Source organism: Taeniopygia guttata, chromosome 6, assembly GCF_048771995.1.
Source record: "Taeniopygia guttata chromosome 6, bTaeGut7.mat, whole genome shotgun sequence".
NCBI lineage: Eukaryota > Metazoa > Chordata > Aves > Passeriformes > Estrildidae > Taeniopygia > Taeniopygia guttata.
Genome location: NC_133031.1, coordinates 25,877,507 through 25,899,670, shown reverse-complemented (window position 1 = coordinate 25,899,670; position 22,164 = coordinate 25,877,507). Strand labels below are relative to the sequence as shown.

General features: G+C 40.9%; 1 protein-coding gene across 2 annotated transcripts in view; it reads right to left on the bottom strand.

The window, feature by feature from the left end:
• The window catches only part of SORCS3 (sortilin related VPS10 domain containing receptor 3), a 268,866-nt gene that overhangs the window by 56,218 nt on the left and 190,484 nt on the right, over nt 1–22,164 (bottom strand). For both annotated transcript variants that reach the window (XM_030276367.4, XM_072931239.1), the window contains exons 7-11: nt 18,066–18,184; nt 5,735–5,824; nt 3,671–3,850; nt 1,754–1,900; nt 1,243–1,345 (exon numbers count right to left, since the gene is read on the bottom strand). In XM_030276367.4, coding sequence (XP_030132227.4) covers nt 1,243–1,345; nt 1,754–1,900; nt 3,671–3,850; nt 5,735–5,824; nt 18,066–18,184 — 639 coding nt within the window. The remainder of the gene's footprint in view (nt 1–1,242; nt 1,346–1,753; nt 1,901–3,670; nt 3,851–5,734; nt 5,825–18,065; nt 18,185–22,164) is intronic.

The window sequence follows — 22,164 nt, the reverse complement described above, 5'->3', positions numbered from 1 at the left end:
TTTTCTAACAATTTAGATCAATGCCTAGAATCTCACAGTCCTGCTGCCTCTATTTACTTCCTAAAAGGTTAAAAAAAAAAAAAAAAAAAGCTTTTGTAATTACAGAATCATGAGTAGGGCTTGTTCCTAAGCATCCATCTAGCAAGTGCAACCTGCCAGGAGTGATGACTCCACTTGGCTATGCATGGGGATATCTGGAGGTTTGAACCAAATTATCTCACTTCATTTGGCCTGGATCAGTGAACTGGAAATCACATGGCATCTCCCTTGTTGAGATATAAATGTCATGAAGGGAACCCGTCTCAGGTTCTGCCTTTGTCTGGCAAACACACTGAAGCACAGAAGGATATGAGAATGAAAATGGGTAAATTCATGCAGACAATCTGCTAACTGTCCACACTTGCAGGCCACTGCTACGCTGAAGAGAACCAAGGAGATAAACTGAGCCTTAGAAAGAACAGTTAAACTATTCAAACATATCTGAGTGTAGGTAAGACCCTCCATTTGAAAAGACAGAACAGCCTCCATGGCTCAGAGGCCAGCTTTCAAGAGCACCAGCCATTCAGGAAGCACTTTCTTAGCCCAGCAGCTCCCACAGAGCTGAGGATGTTGGTAACCCCATCCATCCTGTGGATTAATTGCAGTGGCTCAGCTGCTGCCACCATGAAGTATTGTAGCAGGCTGTCATTTAAACAACACCACCTGCCAAAGCACTGTTTTGCAGAACAGCCCACACCACCACTGGCCCATGCAGTGTTGATTAAATGCTGCTAGTCTTGCAGCAGTACAGAGTTAAAAGCAGGAGCCATGCACAAGACAGGCACCCAGGAAGCCCAGGCTTCACCTGACAGACTTTGTGACAGCTCTGTGCTCGCTGCTCAAAAGGTGGGACATATTGACACCTCCCAGGAGTGTAACCCTTGGGTACTATTCTCCTTCATGGCACCTGCAGCAAACAGGTAGACATGTCCCTCAGTGGTTGTAACAACACGAGAGGACTTAGTAATGCCACTGGGTAAAGGTACCTTGAAAGTGTGGGTTTACATCTGCAAATACTTGACATCTTTTTTGAACTTGGAGCAATATGCCTTCTCCTAGCCCAAAGCAAATAGGTGTAAATGTGAATTAGCTCATACTTGCTGAAACAGAGCTGAAAGGTTTTACACCAATGGGGAATACCTCATATACTCTCAGGTTCCCAGGGAGGTATGGGTGAGCAGTGAGAAGCACTTATGTTCTTACCTGTGGCCACCAGCAGCCCAGGAGCTGTCTCTTTGCTGGAAATGCTCCCTGAAGTATAAGGATTCTCCGAGAGCTGCAGGCGCAAGTGCAATGAGCAAAAGGGCTGTTGGCAGAAAACAAACAGAAGGCAGAAGCTTTAATATTCATCAAATTAAATATCAGAGTCACCCTTGGTGACTGCACATAGATGCTCTGATCCTCTGCTTTTAGCACACATAGCTCATATGTTCCTCTGATGGATAAGCAGGAGCTCTGCTGTAAAAGCATATCTGCCCTTGTTTTAACAACAATCTGACTTAGAGCACTTTTCCCCAGCAACTTTCTTATTCTGACTTGAATTATTTTAAATACATCAAGAAAGATGGTCAGAATTTTCCCTTAAAACTTACAAAGCTATAGATAAAGAAATTTACTGAATTCATTTAACACAGGGAGAGTTTCGTTCACCTAGTGACTACAGTAAGAAGCTCTGAAGGAGTCAATGGTGCCTTGGAAAAGATCAGCCACTCACCAGCTGGCAAAGTACAGGATCCCCTCTTAGATCAGTGTCTGGTGCCTGCAGCAAACGCCAGTCTCTGCCCTTGTTGTAGGTAATGAAAGTCTTGATCTGGTCATCCACCTTCCTGTTAGCCAGGAATATGCCTTTGATCCCTGCTACCTAGGAAAAAGGGAGAGAGGTGAAAAAAATACATCGGAAGAACAGAGCAAAAGCAATGTCCATCTGAGCACTCTTGGGAGTGGAAGGTCTCTGTAAAAGCAATGAAGGCATCTCAATCCAATCTTAGAACTCCAAATGGCACTAAAGGTATATCTTGCAAAGCTGAAAGGTCTTGTGTGGTTTCTCTCTTTGGAAGAAAAAGACAAGGATGGTCATAGAGCAAACCCCTAGGAAACATCCCACTTTTGAACTTCATTGAGTTCTTGCAGATGGGCTTGAAGGTACAGGCTGCACCTTCACACTTGAGCTCTGTGAGCTTGAGGATGGGCTCTGCCCCACTGCCTCCACAGACTGCCAAAACAGGGGAGACAGAAGATCACATGAGAAGCAGTGCGGGGTCCTTTTGTGTACCAGAAAAAAAAAATAAATCAATATAAAAGATAGGAATCCTGAAGATGCTGTGACACTGATGTTTTGCAAACTTGATTTCTTTGCTTTCTTTCCACATCCGAATTCTGACAAATCAAGCCAGTTGTTTCAAATGTTTTGATTTTTGTCAGCAGAACCCATTCCAGCAGAATATGGGCCTGTCAAAACATCCCCAAGAAGATTTCATGTTGAGTCTGGTCTCTGTTTCACAGCTGTGAAAGTGAGACAGGAAGAAGAAATTTTCTGCAAATCTGCAACTTCCTGGCAACTGTCAGGATGCAAATCCTTCTACTCTGAAGCCCTGGAGTGATACTGCTATTTAAATGACTCTATAAAAATTGATTAGCATTTAACAGTGAAAAGTTTATGATATACCATTGGGGAATATGCAGGTTTGCCCAGGAATGTGAGACAATGCATGTTAATTTTAGCTGGTTCGTCATAACAAAGAAACATACTTTTTCAGAGGCAGGAAAATATATTTAACCAGGTGAAGAAAAAACATAAACCCTGTCCTTCATATTAATCAATATGTTATTTTTGAATTTTTCCTCATTGACTTAAACTACCTGGATTTTTATAAACAAATTGATTATATTGTTAAATGAGCTTTATTCTGACTGAAATAAAAAAAATGCATAGTCGTAACCTCTGCATGCAGCTGCAAGAACATTTCTCTGTGTAACAGTAGTAATCAGCCTGCACCCATTTCTATTAGTAATAGTGATTAGTTGTTTGCTGCTAGCAAAGCACTGAGCCCTGCATCTCAGCAGATCTTCCATCCAACAAATAATAACACACAAAACCCAGAATGCTGTGAAGAAACCAGGAACTGGAACTGCTCTGAATGCACTGCTGCTGGCCAAGGCTGACAGGCTTGGAAGAAGCATGAGAATGGAAGTTTGGGGTAGAAGTTATCCATCTGTCATCTCTGGGCAAGTGGCACCTACAAATTTTTGGTTATAGTTCACAAACTGTTCAGAGCTCATGAGGGTGCAGTCCAGATTCCCTGCCTGTGAGCAGGTGTCTCTAGATGCCCAAGGGGAAAAAACCAGTATGTTTAGTCTTTCTATGGATATCCACATTAGGATGAGATGGATAATAGTCTTCCCTTTTGGAAATGACACATAGCTAACCAGTCATTGACTTGAACCCAAACAGTTGTTGCACCTATAGCAGAATAACTGCATCTATTCCCACCTGAGTCAACTCAGCATCAAATCCAGGAAATGCCTCAGGGCTGATCCTAATACAAATTAAAATCCTGGGAGGTTGGGAGATTTACACTTGCTTGAACTAACAGCCATTACTGCTTTTTGTAGGGTGACCTTTACTACATACCTCATAAAGGTCAATGACAATATTCCCCTCAAGTCCTCGGCTGCTTTTCACATTTTCCAAGGCCAGGGTGAAGTAGACCCCTCGGGTGTCCGAGATGTACAGGTTATAGGTGTCATTCTGGTTCCACTCTTGAACAGCTGCAAAGACCTGATTCTCGTCTGTGCTGATAATATGCATGTCCTGTTAAAAGAAGACAAAAGGCCTGTTACTGAGGATCTCTGTATTTCTTTGCCCTTCGGGACATGTAGTAATTACCATGAATTATGAAAGAATGGAGATGGAGCATGAATTATAGGTATGTTTAACAACTTTCTGTTAGAGCAAGCCAATAAATTACCAACATTGTGACTCTTCTGTGTTTTACTTTTTAAATAATCACCAGCTGGGTGCAGGGTTTTTGCTTTGTTCATTTTTGGTACCTTCAAGGAATTTCATCCGGTTTCATTTATTATTTATAAATTTGTAAGTCGGTTTTATTACTCATGGAAGATTCACAGCCTTGGAGCCTGAAGTCTTCATAGTCACAAAGCATCATATGGCACCAGGCTAAAAGCAGTGATAATTTTCATTCACATGCTGAAATAATGGGCTTGTGCTTCCAACTGGCAAGGGGTGGTTTCAAAAAACCTTGGTTTTCACATTTCTTTGACTATGAGGTATAGGTATCAGTTTGAGCTGCTGCTGATAGTGATTTTTAATAACACACTTTCCTATTAAGTGTTTATCTGAGATCAATTATCCCACAATATATGGGCTGTCAAATAACTCACTCACTAACCATTGCTGGATTTCTGCTGCTGACCAAGATACAAAAAGTCTAACAATGGTTTCTCCATTTAGTTTTAATATCAAAGAGATTTGACAGTGCATTTTCTTGGTTTTATTTTAAAACAGGTTCATGGAAATGATTTTCAGAATGGTGATGAGTATTTAAGCACTTCATCCTTGCTACCATTGTTGAACAAACTGACACAGGTTCAGCTAGAAGCAACATGACTGTGGTTATATGAGACTCCATTTATCTATTTGTATCTATTTAAATTTTCTCTAGAGTGCCAAGAGGCCTTGATTAATTCCTTGTACTGTTTCTGCATCAAGAAATCATAATTCTTGAAGTCTCCCAAAGGATGGAGTGACCTGATTTCAGGAAAGAATATCTGGACGAAGATCAGCTCAATATCCTCATCCTGCCTAGGAGGCATCTTAATCTTTTGTGTGAGGTATCTAGATGAAAAGTTGGGATTGATTAAATGGGGCTATTTCTAATAGACCTAACATGTCCTATCAGCATGAGATGGGGAGAAAAACCATTTGAGGGCCTAATTCTATCCCAGTGAGTACAATCACTGGGAGATTTGCCATTTCCCTCAACAAAGGAAGACTAAATCAGGAGGTTTGCTCTTGCCCAGTAGCTGTAATTCCTTAAAGATTAAGGAGGTATCCAATCTATTCCAACAGTGTGAAAATAAAGCAAAATGCCCAATGACTTCAGTCTGTTTTTACCAGTTGCAGTGGAAGTATTGCATTACCCTGGTGCCAAGCTCGCACGCATACAACTCCAGCAGAGTTCATTAATCTGCACATGACAGATAGTTATTACTGTACAGCAAAAATATTCTAGTAACTAAGGGCAGCATAAACAATCCTCTTTTACATGGCTCAAAGACTTTTTCATGACACCTAGCCTTAAAGTACTTCTGATTTTTAAATTACAGAAGTACCCCTGATTTTATAGCATGCACCAATTCTAAATCAGGGCCACCAACAAATCTGTATTATAACAGGTCATTTTCCTAGTCCTGGTGGCAACAATATTTTTGATACGAAGATGCCATTCACCTTCTTAGCCACCTCAGGAGTTGCTGGCTCATGTTCAGCTGCTGCCAACCAACACCCCCCAGGTCCTTTTCCACTGAGCCACTTTCTACCACTCTGTCCCCAGCCTGTGGCAGTGTGTGCGATTGTTGTGATCCAGGTGAAGGACCCAGCACTTCAATTTATAGAACTTCACATATTTGGCTTCCCAAGGTATTACATGTCTATGTTCCCAAATGGTGGACTCACCTTAGGAAGGGAGTATTTGGGTAATTTGATCTGTGCAAAAGGCTCCCGTCTGTATGACACATAGTAAGTTGCTCTTCCACCAGTTGTCACCTATGGAAACACCAAAGAAAGTGAGTGATGACCCCTCTGAGACACTCTGTGATGACACCTCCAACAGTGCTTGACAAACTTTCTTTCAGGTACCTTTTCTATAACAGGCACAGCTGTCTCTAAAGGCATCTAGGTAACTCCAAAGAAATCACAAACTTGAGAGGGATGGAGAATTATTTATTTAAGCTGTGCTATTGAACTTTCCATTTCATCTCCTATGATTGAAATCCAGTGTGATTTTAACATCTCAGGAAAAAAAGTGCTGAGTGGGAGGAAAAGGAAGACCTGGTTTCATCACATGGTCCAGCTCAATTACCTCGGGCAAGTAATTTAAAGTCTCTGTGCTTCTGTTCTTCCCCTGTAAGTAGGAGATAATCCCTCTTTGCTGCTTCTCAGCCTTGTCTGCACTGTAAGTCCCTTCAGGCCAGGATTGTCTTCCAACAACCTTTTACAGTGACTAACAGCAGAGATCCACACTAGCACCATTTACTGCTACTGTAAATGTGCTCTTGGAAAGCTGGAGCTAAGTTCTTAGATGCCCTTTGTCACTATGACACTGGTTCCTCTGAAATTAGACTCTCTGAAAACGGATGTGCGTGGGGGGAACTGATAGACATCCAAATCTGCAGCTTTATGGACTGAATGAACTAAAGCCTATGCAAAAATGCCATGCATCAACGAGATCCAACACAGATAATTTGTAAAATATGGGCTGTAAAACCCGTCAAGAGTCACTTACTCTTGCTGTAGGTGTTCTTTCTGGCACCATCTCAGACCTGGCTAAAACAAGGCTTACATCAGTGAATTTCCTGTATTCTGCTGGTTTGGCAGTCTTGCAGGTCTTGAGATAAAACAATGCACAAAGCACTTGTCTATTGTATGGAATATCACTTGTTGGCTTCTTAAGTTTCCAATAAAGCTAAGAGAAAGGCCCTAGATGCTCTCCTAGATATACTTCCTTTATCTGACAGTGTATTTGAGAATGAGCTTACATAGAATACAGTTACAGCATAAATTGTATTCTCAGCAATGCTATCACCTCTAGATAGTGGCTTTCTTCCCTGGAGAAGCTGTCATTCGAAGGACACACTATTATTGGTCATGAAATTTGATATCTAATCAACTCAAATCTCTTCCATTGACAGTTTGAAAAACTGGAAAGCAAGGGAGGTTTAAAAGTAGGACTAGCTTCTCCACTAAGACTTCCCCTTCAGATTTTTCCCCATTTTTACTTATAATGTCATCATAACTGTATTTAGCACCCTCCAGAGAAAAAAAAAAAACCAGCCACTATTATAGTACACATGGCATAAGGCCATAAGAATGACCCAGATGACAGAAAATAAACTCTATACAGATAACATTTAGCTAAAGCCAAGGGTAAACACAAACAGGAAAATGTAAAGCAACTTGTCTACAGACCCAGAACAAGCCAGTAGAAGAGACAGGGAGGAAACAGCAGTCACTGGACTCTCACTTCATGGAAAGAGCACTGCTGGACTGGCATAGCAATGAGCGTTTCAGCTCTGAGCTGTAAGGATCACAGAATCACACAATGGTCTGGGTTGGGACCTTAAAGATCATCCAGTTCTTCCTTGTATCTAATCTAATTCTGCCTTCTTTCAGTTCAAAGCCATTCCTCCTTGTCCTGACACTCCATGCCCTTGCCCAGAGTCGCTCTCCAGCTCTCTTATAGCCACTTTAGGTACTGGAAGGTGCCCTAATGTCTCCCTGAAGCCTTCTCTTCTGTAGGCTCAATAAGGTCATTGAGTGCTACTTTGGAAAGAGATATTTCCATTTAATACTTCCACATCAAAATAAAATTTTCACAGGAGAGAACAGACTGTTCAGTTGATTCATACTGAGTCCAGCTATAAGGCAAAAACTCATGTTTGCAGTAATTTTATCTCTCTCAGCTCTACAAGCACTGCTCAAAGGATGCCCACAGTTCTAGATATTGTCTAAATAGCACAGGGAATATTTAAATATCCCCTCTTCTCTTTTAATATTTATGGCCTCCACTGGAAAACCCAAATTCTCAATTCTCACATGAACTGAATATAGCCACATCTTCAATTGCCACATTCAATAGCCACATCGTCTGATGGGCTGAGACTGGTCTTCAACTTGTAGGTAAGGAAATTAATGTTTACATACTTTGTAAATGGTGTGATGACCAATTCAGATTGGGAACAGTCCAACAATCTTCCAGTTAATCCAGTGAACATAGAGTGGCAAAAATATCAAGGGGTGATCAACTTCCACTTTCTGTGCAACAACAGGTTCTACTACAAGTCCGTCACACTCAAACGATTTTACACCTTTTTTTTTTTTTTCTTTGCTTTATCCCACTGAAAACTGGTACCTGGAGGGGGTTTATTTGAATTTCTTGTTTGTTTGTCTGGTCTTTAAATGAAGAAAGTCAGGATTAAAACATTGTTAAAGTTCAGTATGCAATAGTTAAACTCCCTTTTATGCTTCCACCTGGACTAGGTCACCTTGACAAGGGTTTAGAAATAGAAATATTTGAGGTTTGTGGTCTTCCTGAGCCAGTTAATATGAAGCCACCCACAATTCTGTTGGCAGGAGTTGTGTAAGCTTTTCCCAGCCAGGGTCTCATCTTCGCATGATTTACATGCACAGTTATAACAGTTCCAAAAAAATGATCAAGCCTCCAATAAAGTTTTGGCAAGCACTGTGGTACAGAATGAATTTTGGAAGGCCCTACTTGATTTATTTTGATGAACTTTTCCTTTTCCTATGAGCAAATGCTCCAACACTGTAAATCCCAGAGATTATGGCAGTGTTTTGCCCTCCAATGCCTCCTTTCAGTTCACATTTGATGAATGTCACCCAATTATTTGCTGTGAGCTCATCTGTCATGCTCGGTACAGAATTAGCTGGGTTTCTCTTTTTCTTCCTCCATCGCTAATGACTGGATCATTAATCTGTTTTTCTGGATTTTTACTTTATATGTTTAATTGGGCTTCTAGCCAGTAGAAATTATTCCTATGGACAAATGTGTTTGTCATTAAACACATCTGTCTCTTCTAACCTGTGTTCTTTCTTCCTCCCTCCACTCATGAGCTACTACTTTTCTTTAATATATCCACATCCAAGAGAAAAGTCTCATCTAACTTATATCAGCTGGCATGTAAGAAGAGAAACATGAGACATATCTCTTTGAAAGCCCTGAAAGTCTGGATATGTTAGCTCATTCCCCCTCCTGACCTGCAATGAGACAGAGTGTATCAAGAAGAAAACAAATAAGTTCACAAGACTACAGAAAAGTACATAAAATTTGTCATGGAATGTATTTATCTCAGTAATTTCTGTGACATGTCTAGGAACACATAAAGCCATTTCTCATGTTAATGATTGAATATGATTATTTAAGAGCAAGCTTTGCAGCTTGTTTCCTTTTTTTTTTTTTTTTTTTTTTTCTTTAGACTGAAGTTCATCTGAGGCAGAAACATCTGTTTATCCAAAAAAGTTTGGAAAGCAAGGAGAATAAGACTGTAAAGAAGCCCTAGATGATGTGAGGAATTGTAGATCACTGTGTATGGAGGCTTCTTTATCATCTTCCTGGCTGGCTTATGCTGGGACTCATAATTTCCAATGTAAGGCAGATATTGATGGGACAAACATGAAATTACTAAATCTCAGAAAGACCCTTGGGCTAAGGAGGACCCCATCTGCATCTGCCTCCTGCTGCTCAAAGAATTTGCAGGAAAGCGAGCAAAAAGCTCACAGAAACAAATTTTACACTTCTTGTTGATAGTAAGTTCTTCATAGTATATAGTTGGTGTTATTTTCAATAAACACCTCACTTGTTTTCCAAGGTGATTCCTCTGCTTGTAGCTTCCCTCCTTTCCAGTAACATCAAATGAGCTGGTAGAAGTTAAAAGTTTAGAAACACTATTAGTGTTGCAGCAGCATCCTGAATCTGTGTTCTCCACCTCCATAGGGAGCCCTGACATCCCATTCCCATTGCTTTAACTTTAGGTTCCCTTTCTCCTTCTTGTGAGCATAAAATCCCCCAAATCAAGTTGTGAATTAAAGCACAGAAGAGTCATGGCAAGTTCAGCAGGACAGCTGCTCCACTGACACCCTTACCAAGGGACTTTGGGGTTCTTCAGAGACAGCCCTGCCTAGGCTTTGCACAGGTTTGTGAGTTTGAGGATTGAAAAGTTGTGCCTCCTCTCCCAAGCCCAACCACAATTCCAGTCACAAGAGGTTCAGAAGATGAGGAAGAACATGAACCTAGTGTAATGTTCTTCCTTCTTGATTACCCACCATAACCAGGAGAAGTAATCTTCCAGATATTTCTGTGCAGTGAAATTCTGCACTGCCCCAGCATAAATCCCAGCATGACAGGTACCATCCAGTCTGAATTATCTCCCTGTGGTTTTCATTAACATCGTGCCTTCTGCACAGTCATTGAACAATATGCAATTACCGGAGTGCGCTGTGGAGTTTCTGTGCATGAAGCACCCTCAAGTTGCCTGGTAAATTCAGCAGGCTTAGAAAACATGATACTCTTTAGAGCATCACAACCATCAGAGAAAATTTGCTGTGACAAAGGAGCATTTATTATACTGGCCCAGTCCCTGTTCAGTTCCCTCTCCCCTCAGAGAAAAGATAACACAGCTAAAGGACAAGAGTAATCTTGAATAAAAGTATTGCATTTGTTTTAAAAGCCACTCCAAAACCAAAATACAAGCCACATCAGAGCTGCAGGTGCACATCACCCACACAGAAATCACTTATGAGAAGAGCATAATTGTGCACATTAAACCTGCCTTTGATTTCAGAGGAAACATATGAGTTTGCCAAGGCAATACTTTATATCTTCAGCTGATCAATCAGACAACGTGATGGGAGGGGAGAGAGTGATAAAAAAAGTACATCACAAAAAGCCCTAGAGAGAAAATCAATAAAAAATAAATAAATTAAGGAAAATGTTAATATTTTTTTTTTATCAAGAGATGTTTAGGCTCAAGTTCCAAATGTGATATTTGGCACAGAAAATATGAAACTGTGCTAGAAATGGATGAAAAGCACCCAGCAGTGAATAGGAAAGTAGCTGACTACTTACTGCTTGTCTTGCTTTAAGAAGAGCTTTTAACTAGCACGTGGGATGCACTTTCTTTCATCTGTATGGATTAATTTCCCCCACTGGAGTGCTGTCCAGCATTTTAAATAGGAGTGAGAGGAGATCAGCTCTGGCAGACATTATTCACCAGTAAAACAGGTGTAATCGTGTTCATCATTTAAACGTCTTCATCCTATTAGTTTCATAATAAGCTTTTAATGATTCCTTCAATAAAAGACTCAGAGACCAGCCCCTACAAGCTGGAGAGTGCTCCATTGTCCCGCCAAACCGTTTTCTCTACCATCGATTGCAAAGATAAAAATCAATCGTAGCTAAGCAGGGTGAAGTTAAAAATAAATTGCATGGATTGATTTCTGTTAAGACCTTTGGCTCCTATTTAATGGAGGAAAAAATGGAGGAAAGAAATTTATATTTGAACGTGGTGTATTTAGTTTCTATGAAAATAAAGAAAAGGTTCTATACTGGGAAAAGAACATTTAATTTCTCCCCTCTATCTTGTTTCACTGTTGAGAAGTCTCACATTAATAAGAAAAAAGCAACAAAAAAAAAATAACCACCATTTTCTTTATTCCTGGGGAAATTTGCCACTTATTTAAGTTTTTTAATTGATAACTTGATAACTTAGGTCAGGAATCTCTATGAATTAGCATCAACTCAGCTGTGGCTGGTGGTTGAATTCTATCCACCTGATAAATTACTTCAATTCAGCAAATATGCTCATTTAGCCTATTCTTAAATACTCAATAAACTTGAAACATACACTCATGTCCTACTAAACATAAGTACTTTCAAGTGCTCCTAAACAAGCATAGTTACAACCAGTAATAATATTAAACTAATTCTCTGAGCTGGGCTTAGATATATATAGCTTCTAGAATCAGGGAAATTTTTCCTCCTCTATATCGACTCAAAGAGAAATGTCCTCCAACCTGAAATCTAATATTATAAATAATAAATATTTTTCTTTCTATTGATGCTAGGAAAAAAAAAAAGGTTATAATAAATATATCCACCATGATAAAACCAGACTTTGATACAAATAAAAAGAAAGTTTATAAATGCCATTTGGCATCAACTTACTTCAGAAATTTTTGGACACACTCTGATGAGACAGCAGGTGTCCAAAAAAGGAAATATTATCCATAGGTTTTGTAAGACATTATCAATGATTGTGGGTGAATACTGACATCTGCATATGTTTTAAGGAAACTTTTCTGATGCAAAAGAAGACTGAAATGGTTGAACAGATTTTGGCAGAAGCACTTGCTCCTCTAAGCCAGAGGAATTATTCAGATGTGCACTGTAAGGCTCCCACTCAGCTGCACCACACAACAACCTCGGGAGAAATTCTGGATTTGCTCCTTCTCACTCCTGCCAGTGAGCAGGCTGAGGTGCTGCCCTGCTGTGCAACTCCCTGAATTTGGCAAAGGTCTTCCAAGTTCAAACTTCAGAAGGTGAAGAAGAGACAGATAAAAGATCAGTATCACAGAAGAGCATTTTCACTTGAACTTTTCATTTTCCATATGTAATTCCTACAATTCCTACAAGACCTGCAGCTGCTTCTACTTGTGCTGCATGCACAAGGTGCGAGTAACCACCATCCCTTGCTCCTAAATGGCAGCACCACAGACCCCATCACATTCAGGAGGATTATAAACCATAGTCAAGACCCTGTCTCTCTTCCCAGCTGCCCTCACATTCTTTTCTTCCTTCATCACATCAGCATCAAAACAAAGAGCCATCAGGAGAGCAACTTTATTGAATATCATATGTCCCAGGACAACCTGAAGGAATATGGACTCAAGAGAAAATGTGCAGTTCCCAGGAGACTGAATCACAAATGAAATGGCATAGAAAGAAGACAAGAAAGCTTTCCAGAAGGAGAAGTAGAAACAGGGGCCAATGAGAGACAAGACACTTGAGTTTCATCCTGCAGCTAAACACCTTGGTAAATTATGCCATGGGATGGAAAGGGGAAGTGGTACCTATGCTTCCATTCTTTAAAGGCCTTGGAGAGAGATAAGGCACTGCCTCTCAGTATGTCTCTGATTAGTGGTGCAAAGCACTTCCCTTTTAAAGTGGAAATAGACCAGGATCCGAAGCAAAATGCCAATTCTTTTCCATCATACTTTACAGAAATCACTCCTTGTCCTTCTGACACCACCAGTCATACAGAGATCTGAGAGGGGTCATCTCCAAAGGCATTTGTTTGGCCTGCATCACCCCCAGACCCAAACCAGGTACCAGCTGCTAAATCTGAGGAGTCTTCTATACCCAGTGGCATTGTCACTGCTATGGAAAGTGCTGAACGTCTGAGCTACAACTCAGATCAACTTCAGCTCCTCTCCACTGGGATAGCAGAGTCTGCAGCCTCCTGGAGAAAAATAAAGACATAAAAAACAACCAAGACATGTATTGATCACCCATTCACACACCTCTGCACTTGCAGCCAGCTCAAATCAAAAAGGGCGAAGTAACCCTGAGGGTCTCCAAGTGCTGACAGAGACAGAGAGGAATGGGGACAGCAATAACTGCATGCCACACTAGACTGGTACAACCTCTAAGGGAAAAGCCACACATAGAAGGGTTTACACAACACAACAAAATTAATAGGGGGATGAAAACATATTTATGAGACCTAGATCCACAAATGGGGGAAAAAAGAGAAATAACAATTTTGAGAAACCAAATCCTTTCTCATGTCCCTCAGGATCTTGTGAATATGCCCAAAATCTTATCTGTCCTTTAACTCTATCAGTTCCAGCTCAGAACAAATACTGTCTCCCTGTAAATTTTGTCCCACTGACATCCTTAGGTCACCAGCACCATAACAGCAGTGCCAGCAGTCATCATGTCACACATTCTTAAGAGTTCCATCACTATTTCTGTTCATCTCCTGATACCTAAGCTGTTGTGGGAAGACACAGTCCTCACAGCACTGGGAATGTCATCCCTTCTCCACTAGCAGCCAGGCTCATCCACAGTGGGAGTCCAGCCTCCCAGAAGCATCACTGAGCCACTGCACCTGAGGTGCTTGCACATAACCTTTGGGCAACCAGGAACAGCTCCTTTAACTTAGCAGTTCTCAGCTCTCCATGGCAGCTCGTGGTCTGCCCACAGGAATGCTGCTCTCTGCAAAAAGCCCCATCCCAGAGCAAAGCTGATTCCCAGGGAATGCACTGCCCTATGCCTGCCCCTCAGGACTCCTCAGACCCCCCAAATGAGTAACACTGTACTGGAACTTCTGTGGCCCAGACTCTCCTCACTGCCTGAAACAAGCAGTGACATTTGCTCATGTTTTCCTTCATTTTCAGTGGATATTTTTGATCTGTTGACAAAGAAACATACATAGATCATTCCTGATCTTCTCTTTAAAGAAGCAAGTAGCATTGATATAATTTGTTTACTGGTAAGAAGATAAAAAGGTTTTCTCCAAACAATGCTATCTCACTCAAAATAGAATTTTCGGAAAAAATAATTGCTATTTTCATTAAAGCCTATTTAATTGTCAATACTTTTCAGCAACCTGAGCAATTCCACTAGAAACCATGACAGAAGACTTGCTTGAAAAATACCATTCCCAGAATTCCCTCTGTAATTTTTTTTTTAACATATAAATTCTCCAAAGTATCAGTACTCTAGACTCATCCCAAATGACTATCTTATCATCCCTGTGTCTTATAATGTAAGCTCTGCAGATAAGAATACCAAAGCAGTTCAGGTAATTGTCGGGAAATCACATCTTTTAGGCTGTTGTAGGTTATGTTTGCACCTCAGTTTGGAAAGTAATATTGTTTCAGTACTCACTGGAGCACAGCTATGTAATTGAACATGGACATTAAATGGCAAAGTTGATCATCAAATTAGCTCCTTCTGCTAGAGTACACAAGTCCAGACATATTCCAAGGTTTTCTCACAAATAAATGACTTGTTTTACAAGTCATATGAATTTTAAGCATTATTCATGAAAGAAGATTATTATATTGGCTCCTGGTTACATCAGACCAATACTGTGAAATGAATGAAAATTTACACATACAAGAGAAGGTAAGATTTTCTCTTAATGTATCAATTTATGCAGAATGATCCAATCCAATCCTAGTGACATGATAGGCATCCTTAAATAACTAATGATCAATCAAATAGAAAGTCAGTCAATAAATTCAGAGTGATCACCTACTGCTTTCTTCATAATAATTTTTCCTACTCTCTCTTAGTAGCTATTTCTTGCTTCCCTCCACATTACCTTTTACATCTTTCCTCATGAGCTATACTATTTTTCTCTTTTGCTTGGTAACAAGTGCCAGTCTTCTATTTTATCTTCGACAGATAAAATTTTCAAGCGTTAAGATCATTGTCATTTTCCTTCTTTGTGCTGTAATTGTGAAAGATCCTTTCAGAAGTGCTGCACAACAGGAATTGTTGATTTATAATGGCATTATAATATCTTTGGGGTTCTTCTTTCCCCTCTCCATTGTGGCTCATAGTATCATGTTTGCTTTGAGTGCAGTTACACAAGTTAATGCTACCCAGGAATCTTACAGCACAGGCCTGGTTATCAACTTGGTTAGAATGGATATTCACTAGTAAATAACTCTATGCAGATAATCTAAGACATTGATATCAATATCTGGAATTCATCTTCCCGAATTTTAACTGTCAAAAATTTCAGCATTTTCACTAAGCTCTACTTAGGTTCCTTCTAATATTAATGAGAAAGGCATACTCAAAGAGAGATCTATCTCATGTTGAAATAGGTGAAATAAGAGATAAACTGCCCCTGAAGGTTTTGATCTCTCTAACTTAAGAGGAGCACTGCCTACAGATTTAGACTAAACATCTACTGGTTTAATGACAAAAGTTAAAAAAAACAAGTTCCTCTCTCCACTCCAAGACATTAATTCTAATTTGTTCCAGAACAGACATATCAGAACTCATGCACCAATGCTTTATGCAGCTATTAAACCTCACCAGGTTCTTAACACTTAATTTGATATTTATTTATTCATCTCTGTCTAATATTTAAAATTCTAAAGACCTGGCTCCTACACTTCTGTCCAAGATTATCCAGACTGAACAATACACGTGAGACATCGCAAGCAGTCAATCTGACACATCCCATAATAGGCAGCAATACCACATGGTTTGTGAGACTAATACATCCAGGACACATCAGCACTCCTACATATGTACCAAGCAAGCACTCTGCATAGTCCATTGACCGTGTCCTGGATTTAACACACCTTCAGCTCAGAGTGTGCTGGGAATCTGCAGTGCCTGTGTGTCACTCGAGCTCTGCGTGGGCTCAATCCCTGCCCAGCATCTGCAGCCACTCACTCACAGCAGGCTGCTGGACAGGCAGAAACCCTGCCAGGGTGATGCAAAACACAGGGAAAGGGATAGACAGCCTGGGAATGGAGAGTCTACTGCACAAAGCAGCAGCAATGTTCTGTGTGTATATGCAACAGATTTTTAAAGTGTGGGGATGTGATTTTCAATTCAAACACCCATTAAGCTATAACAAAACCTTGCTAAGAATAGTCAAGACAATTGAGTATTACATATAAATACATGCATGTGTTTGTACACACACACAAACGCACATTTTTTTTAACTTGAAGTTTTTAGCAGCTAATAGCCTGAGCTGCTCACTGCTGATTTGAGGCAGAACACACACACCAGGCCCGTGTCCCCACTGTGAGATCAAGATTCTAAACAGAGTGGCCTTGTTTTAACACAGATAAGAGCTGTGGAGTGAGAAACATCTGTAAGGTCCCATGCTTAAAGAGTTGGATGTTCCACAACACCCTTAGCCACAGACATAATCCCCCACATTAAGACAGTCTCCCTAAAATACTCCTTGGAGAGCAGGGCATTTATTGATTGAAAAGCCATTGCTTTTAGTCAAATCATGACTTACTAAGTTGCAAAAACTGAATTCACAGTGTTTTCTAGCAGTGGATCTCCACTGAGGCCAAAGGAAGCAGCAGCAGCCTGGGTTTCATGGGGATTGAGGGGAGCTGTGGCTCCACTGCAGTAGGTCATCTCCAGAGCAGCAGACTCCCCTGCTTCCAGAAATCTGCCAAGTCTTGCTCAAATGCATGCAGTTTTATTTCTGCAGTCCTCCCAGGCCACAAGGATCCAGTCTTCTACCTAATTCCAGCACAGACTTATCAGTCTTCCCTCTTATAAGAAAGTCTGACAATAAACACAGCAAATCTTTATCATAATTTGGATACAGTCAAGAAAAATGCTCACTCAAGGAAATAAAATAGGAGCTTAATATAACCCAGTCTTACTCAAAAAGGGGAGCATGTGTCTTTTTTGTACCACCTGAATGCAGTCTTCATCTCATTTTGTTCCCCCTGCTTCGGCCCTGGAGACAAGCAGTTAGCATCACCATGTCTGTAATTTCTGTGTCTCCTGAGCTTCCTGCGGTCTGGAATCACTGCAGCCTGGCTCTCAGTTTTCAACCAAATGGTACATCTTTAGGAAGTGATCTTCCAGACTGTACTATTCATTCTCAGGCTCCCACAGACACGAAATTTAGAGAGATGGCCCTGTTCCATCCAGCCCATGTATTCTTAAAAAATCTCAAAAACACATAGTTTCTCATTCGATTTCTAACACTTTCTCCTCATCTCCAGAATCATTACCAACTGACAAATTTACAGACACCTTTCACTTTGAAGTTGCCCTGCAACATCTTTTCTTAATTTTTCTACTATTTTACCTCCTACTACAAATTTTGGTTCACTCTATTAGTATTACTTGACTGTCAAATCAGCATAAACCTTTCCAGTTGCTAAAATAATCCTTCACACATTTCTTTTGTTCGTCTCTGTTCTCCCCAATTCATTTGTAGTTCCTTTGTATTTTACAATTAGCCACACAAATAGCAAGTTGTGAAATCCATGGACCCTAAATGAACAAACTTGAAAAATATATTATTTGAGACAAGTGATGAGCAGAGAGATCAAGTGCTCTACCCCAGACTGCAGAGCCAACAGGATGAACTCCCACCTCCTAAGAACTGCTTTCCCATGTGTTTATCCTAAGAATATCCTAAGAAAAAGTACCTTGTGCAGGGAGAATTCATGTGCTGTTTGCATGAAGCCAACGCACCTGGATGAAGATGTATTCATCCTGAACAACCAGGGAGCTGACGTCGATGGAGCGCGGAAAGGGCCCGCTCCTCTTGGTCTCGGAGCACTCCTGGATCCGACAGGTCAAATAGTGGGTGTCTGCAATGGGAGCACAGGGACACATCAGAAATGCCCAGGTAGGACCCACTTTTCTGTAAATGCCATCAGCAGCTCCAAAGAAGGTCTGATCTCCAGCTAGGGAGATGTTATTTCAGGATCTGCCTCCAGCCTTTGGCACTGTAACTGCTCTCTGAAGTTAGGAATTCACCACACTTCAGCATTGGCCATTCCCTTCCCTGTTGTGCAGACATCCCTCAGGAGACTGAAGTTCAAACCATAAATGGAGGGTACCAAACATAAATGCATCAGAAAGCTGCTGCTGAGACTATACAGAGCAGAAGCCATCCAGGTAGAATTCACCAATTCCTATATACTTCTGGAAATCATACTCCTGTCTTCCCTCTGAAACCCCCTAGCCTTGTTGACTGGTTTTAATTGTTGTAGTAAAACACAAATCAACACTATTAAATTTAACTTATTTTTCTGTGAATATCACAAGCATCTGCCAAAATTAAGTCTTTATAGCAAACATAGGCTAGGAATGAAAATCCACAGCCATGAAATAGCATGAGTAGCTGAAGATTCCTAACAGTAGTTATATGCACTGCATGAAGCATCAAATGCTTCTGTCTAGAGAGAAGAACAGAAGATCATCACACTAATGGGATCCTGTCAGGCCTTGACATTGCTTGAGAGGAGGAACAGGACTGGGAGAAGAATGTGAAGACAACATAAGGAAAAGGCAGATATACAGAAAGTTAGAACAAGAAGAGATGTGCTCACCTCCAGTAAGTTGTGAGAGGTTATGGGGGATTAAGCATTATTTCACTCAGGCTAAGAAAAGGCCTCATGAAACAGAACAATGAATGCACTGTGTTTCTGGATGTGTGTAATCTAAATATGCCATCTCTGCTTTTCAACTGCTCTTCTGAAAGCTGCAAATTAGGAAGAAAATAAAAATACTACTAAGATGACAGCTAGAGTGATAAAAGGGTCATATCTTTTGCACTCTGGCACTTTTACAGACCTCCTAGATTCAAATGCTTCTTTGCTTTTCTACAAAGGGTGAGGACAGAACATCAATGAAGTAAACAGCAAGTTTGTAAGGGCTGGGGTGAGCCTGGTGCAATGATTTTAGTTCACAACAGAGCCTTTTGACATGGACCTTGTCAAACTGAGCCCAAAATGATAAAAGAAAAGTTTAAAATTACAGTCACTAGCCCAACAAAGCTGCTTACAGGATTCTCCATCATCACAAAAAAACCTGCCTTGTCCTTGGTCTGTGTCCTTTCAGTGACAGCAATATGTGGGGCAGTGGAAAGCTCTGGGGGGCACGATTGAAATCCTCTTAGATTCAGCCAACTGCCTGCCCAAATTCTAAAATAAGATTCACAGATTGGTAGTTTCCTCTTTTATAGTCTTGTCCCAGCAACAATCTTAAAAATGCAAAAATAATGCGAGTCAGAGGCATTAATAATTAAACTAATAATTTCCAAAATATTTTGTCTAAAGGAGTCACAAACTACATCAAGCTTTAATCTAAGAAAGGTCCATGCCCAACCACCCAGTGACTGAAGGCCCTGTTTAAATGCTGCAGACCTGGTTCTGGGTTGATGCACCAGGGATTCCAGGTTAATAAGGGCTGAGTCAGAGCAGTCACACAGGTCTGGTGCAGTAATGAAATAGTAGTCCCACTGAGGATGCTAAAGCAGCAGAAAATGTTGCTGGTGCCAGCTCAGAGTACTGGGCAGTGATTAAAGTGTATGGTGAAAAACACCTGACCTAGAGACAGTGCCAACAACCAGAGTATCAGAGCTGTGCTTTCTCCCAGCATAAAATTCCAGCAGCAGCAGCAGAGATGTCAGACTTTCAACTGGCATAAATTAAAGTTCTTCATCAACTGATATAGACACACTTGGCCCAGAGCTGCTATTTAGCTCCTCAGTGTGGAACCTAAGACAACCTCACAATGGATAAAAGCAAAGAAAACAAGAAAACAAGAGGATCTTATGAGCTGCCATGCTATCCAAAGAGATCAACAGCAGTGACTTGCTCTTTGAGGTAGCTCTAAAATTAGGCAGAACAAGGAGGAGAGGTCAGGAGTTGTATTTTTAGAAGCTCATTCCCTCCAGTACGTTCTCCCACACAGTCGCCTGGATATTCTTATCCTTCCGAAAAGGAGATAATTTGCTTCTGCTGAGTGACAGAATGGGAAGAGGAATAAAAACCTGTCACAAATAAATGCAGATAAATCACAAGTGTTGACATGACAACGAGCTTCCTGCCTATTGGGAAATGTGTCATTTCGAGTGTGTTACACCAGCAATCAAATATACTCAAAGAATGGCACCTGATTAATATTCACAAGGAGATGGTAGTGGAGAAGGGGGATAGCTCACTACCCATTTTCCATTTAGTCTCTTGTTTTATTTATTTTCATATATTTTACAATACAAGCCTATTAAAAAAACGAAAAACAGACACAAATAAAATATCTTTAAACCTGTCTGCTTTAGGATACCAGATAAAGTTAAGTCTTGCTTTTTTTCCCTGCTTCCCCAAAGAAAAATTTTTAAAACCCCTTTAAAATACATTAAAAATCAAGCAAAAAATGTAGCAGCACCCAGTTCCGTTTCAATTTGTGTGCAACTCCAAGTGAGAAACAACCTCAAGTCCCTGCTCCAGCTTCTAAAAGGGTGCCATTCACAGAGCACACCTTCTCACATAGAAAGTACAGGGTCTCTCAACAAAAGCCTCCATTAAAAGAGGCTATCCTAACTTCCAGGCTATTATCACCCTCTCCTCCAGAATGAGGTAATTTTGCACCTTTTGGGCAGCCACAAGGTGAAAGGACATTCACCCAGAGGGGCAGGTGACATGAGACTAAGCCATGCCTCCAAAGCCTTGCTTACCTTTCACTGGGAGGTGTTTCTATCTGGGCTATACTTGCAATTTATGTATTGTCCTATACAACACCAGAATTAAAGTCTTTGGGTGTTTTGGTTTTCAGGGCTCTTTTAGCGGGTTGGATTTTTTTGTTACTTTTGGGATTTTTATAATGTTCCACTGCAAAAGGAGATGAGAAGGGCTCCCTGCTTCCCAGGCAGCATCAAAAAATCGCCATGCTTATAAGCAACCTCAGCCACTTCCTCAGCTCATCTGTGAATGTGGCAATATGGACACAAAGCAGCCTGGAGGGCTTGCTGCAGCTCAGATCCCAGTGCCCATGCCTCTGCACAAACCCTTCCCACCTCACTCAGGATTAGGGAATGGCTTTCACAGATGTACAGCCATTTTCCAGCTGAGGAGCCTGAGCCGCCTCCTCATTGCTATTTAACACAGTCTTCCATCTTGAGATTCTGGGGTGTATTTTTACCCTTTTTGAAGTGACAAAACGGAAACAATTTCTTGAAATTTGGAAGGGACAAACTGGTGAAATAAGCCAAGCTACCAAGTCTCATCTTTTCCTGCCAGCCATGCCAGCTTTGGCAGGAAGCAGGAGCACAAGAGGCTCTCTCCCCAAAGACGTGGGTCCCTGAAGGGAGGCAGGGAAACAGTCAAAGCTGCTTTGTCACTGTGCTGAAGGCTGCAAAGGGCCAACAGGTGTGCAGGTGACTGGGACTTAGACACAGGAAAGCAAGTCCTGCCTCCCTCCTGGGATGGCTGGCCAGCATGGCTAATAGGGAAAAGGGCAGCTGATAGAGACAAGTTGCATTGGCAGATTGGCTCAGCTTAAATCAGGCCCTGGTGTTCAGGCAAGATTTAAAATCATAACATTTTGAAAGTGTTCATGAGAGGGAGAAAAAACTCACTGGCCTCAATAATTTTTTTCCCGCAAAGAAAAAGATGTGTAGACTCTCCAGGAACTAGTTACCCTGTTTTATCCTTTTGGTTAGCTTTTCTCACCTTCTTTTCCTTATAATTCAAATCCTGTTTATTGCAGTGTATCTCTGAGTGGGGTGAAGATTAACACACTGAACATCAGAAAGTTCAATATATCCTTCCCAGGAATGCTGTTG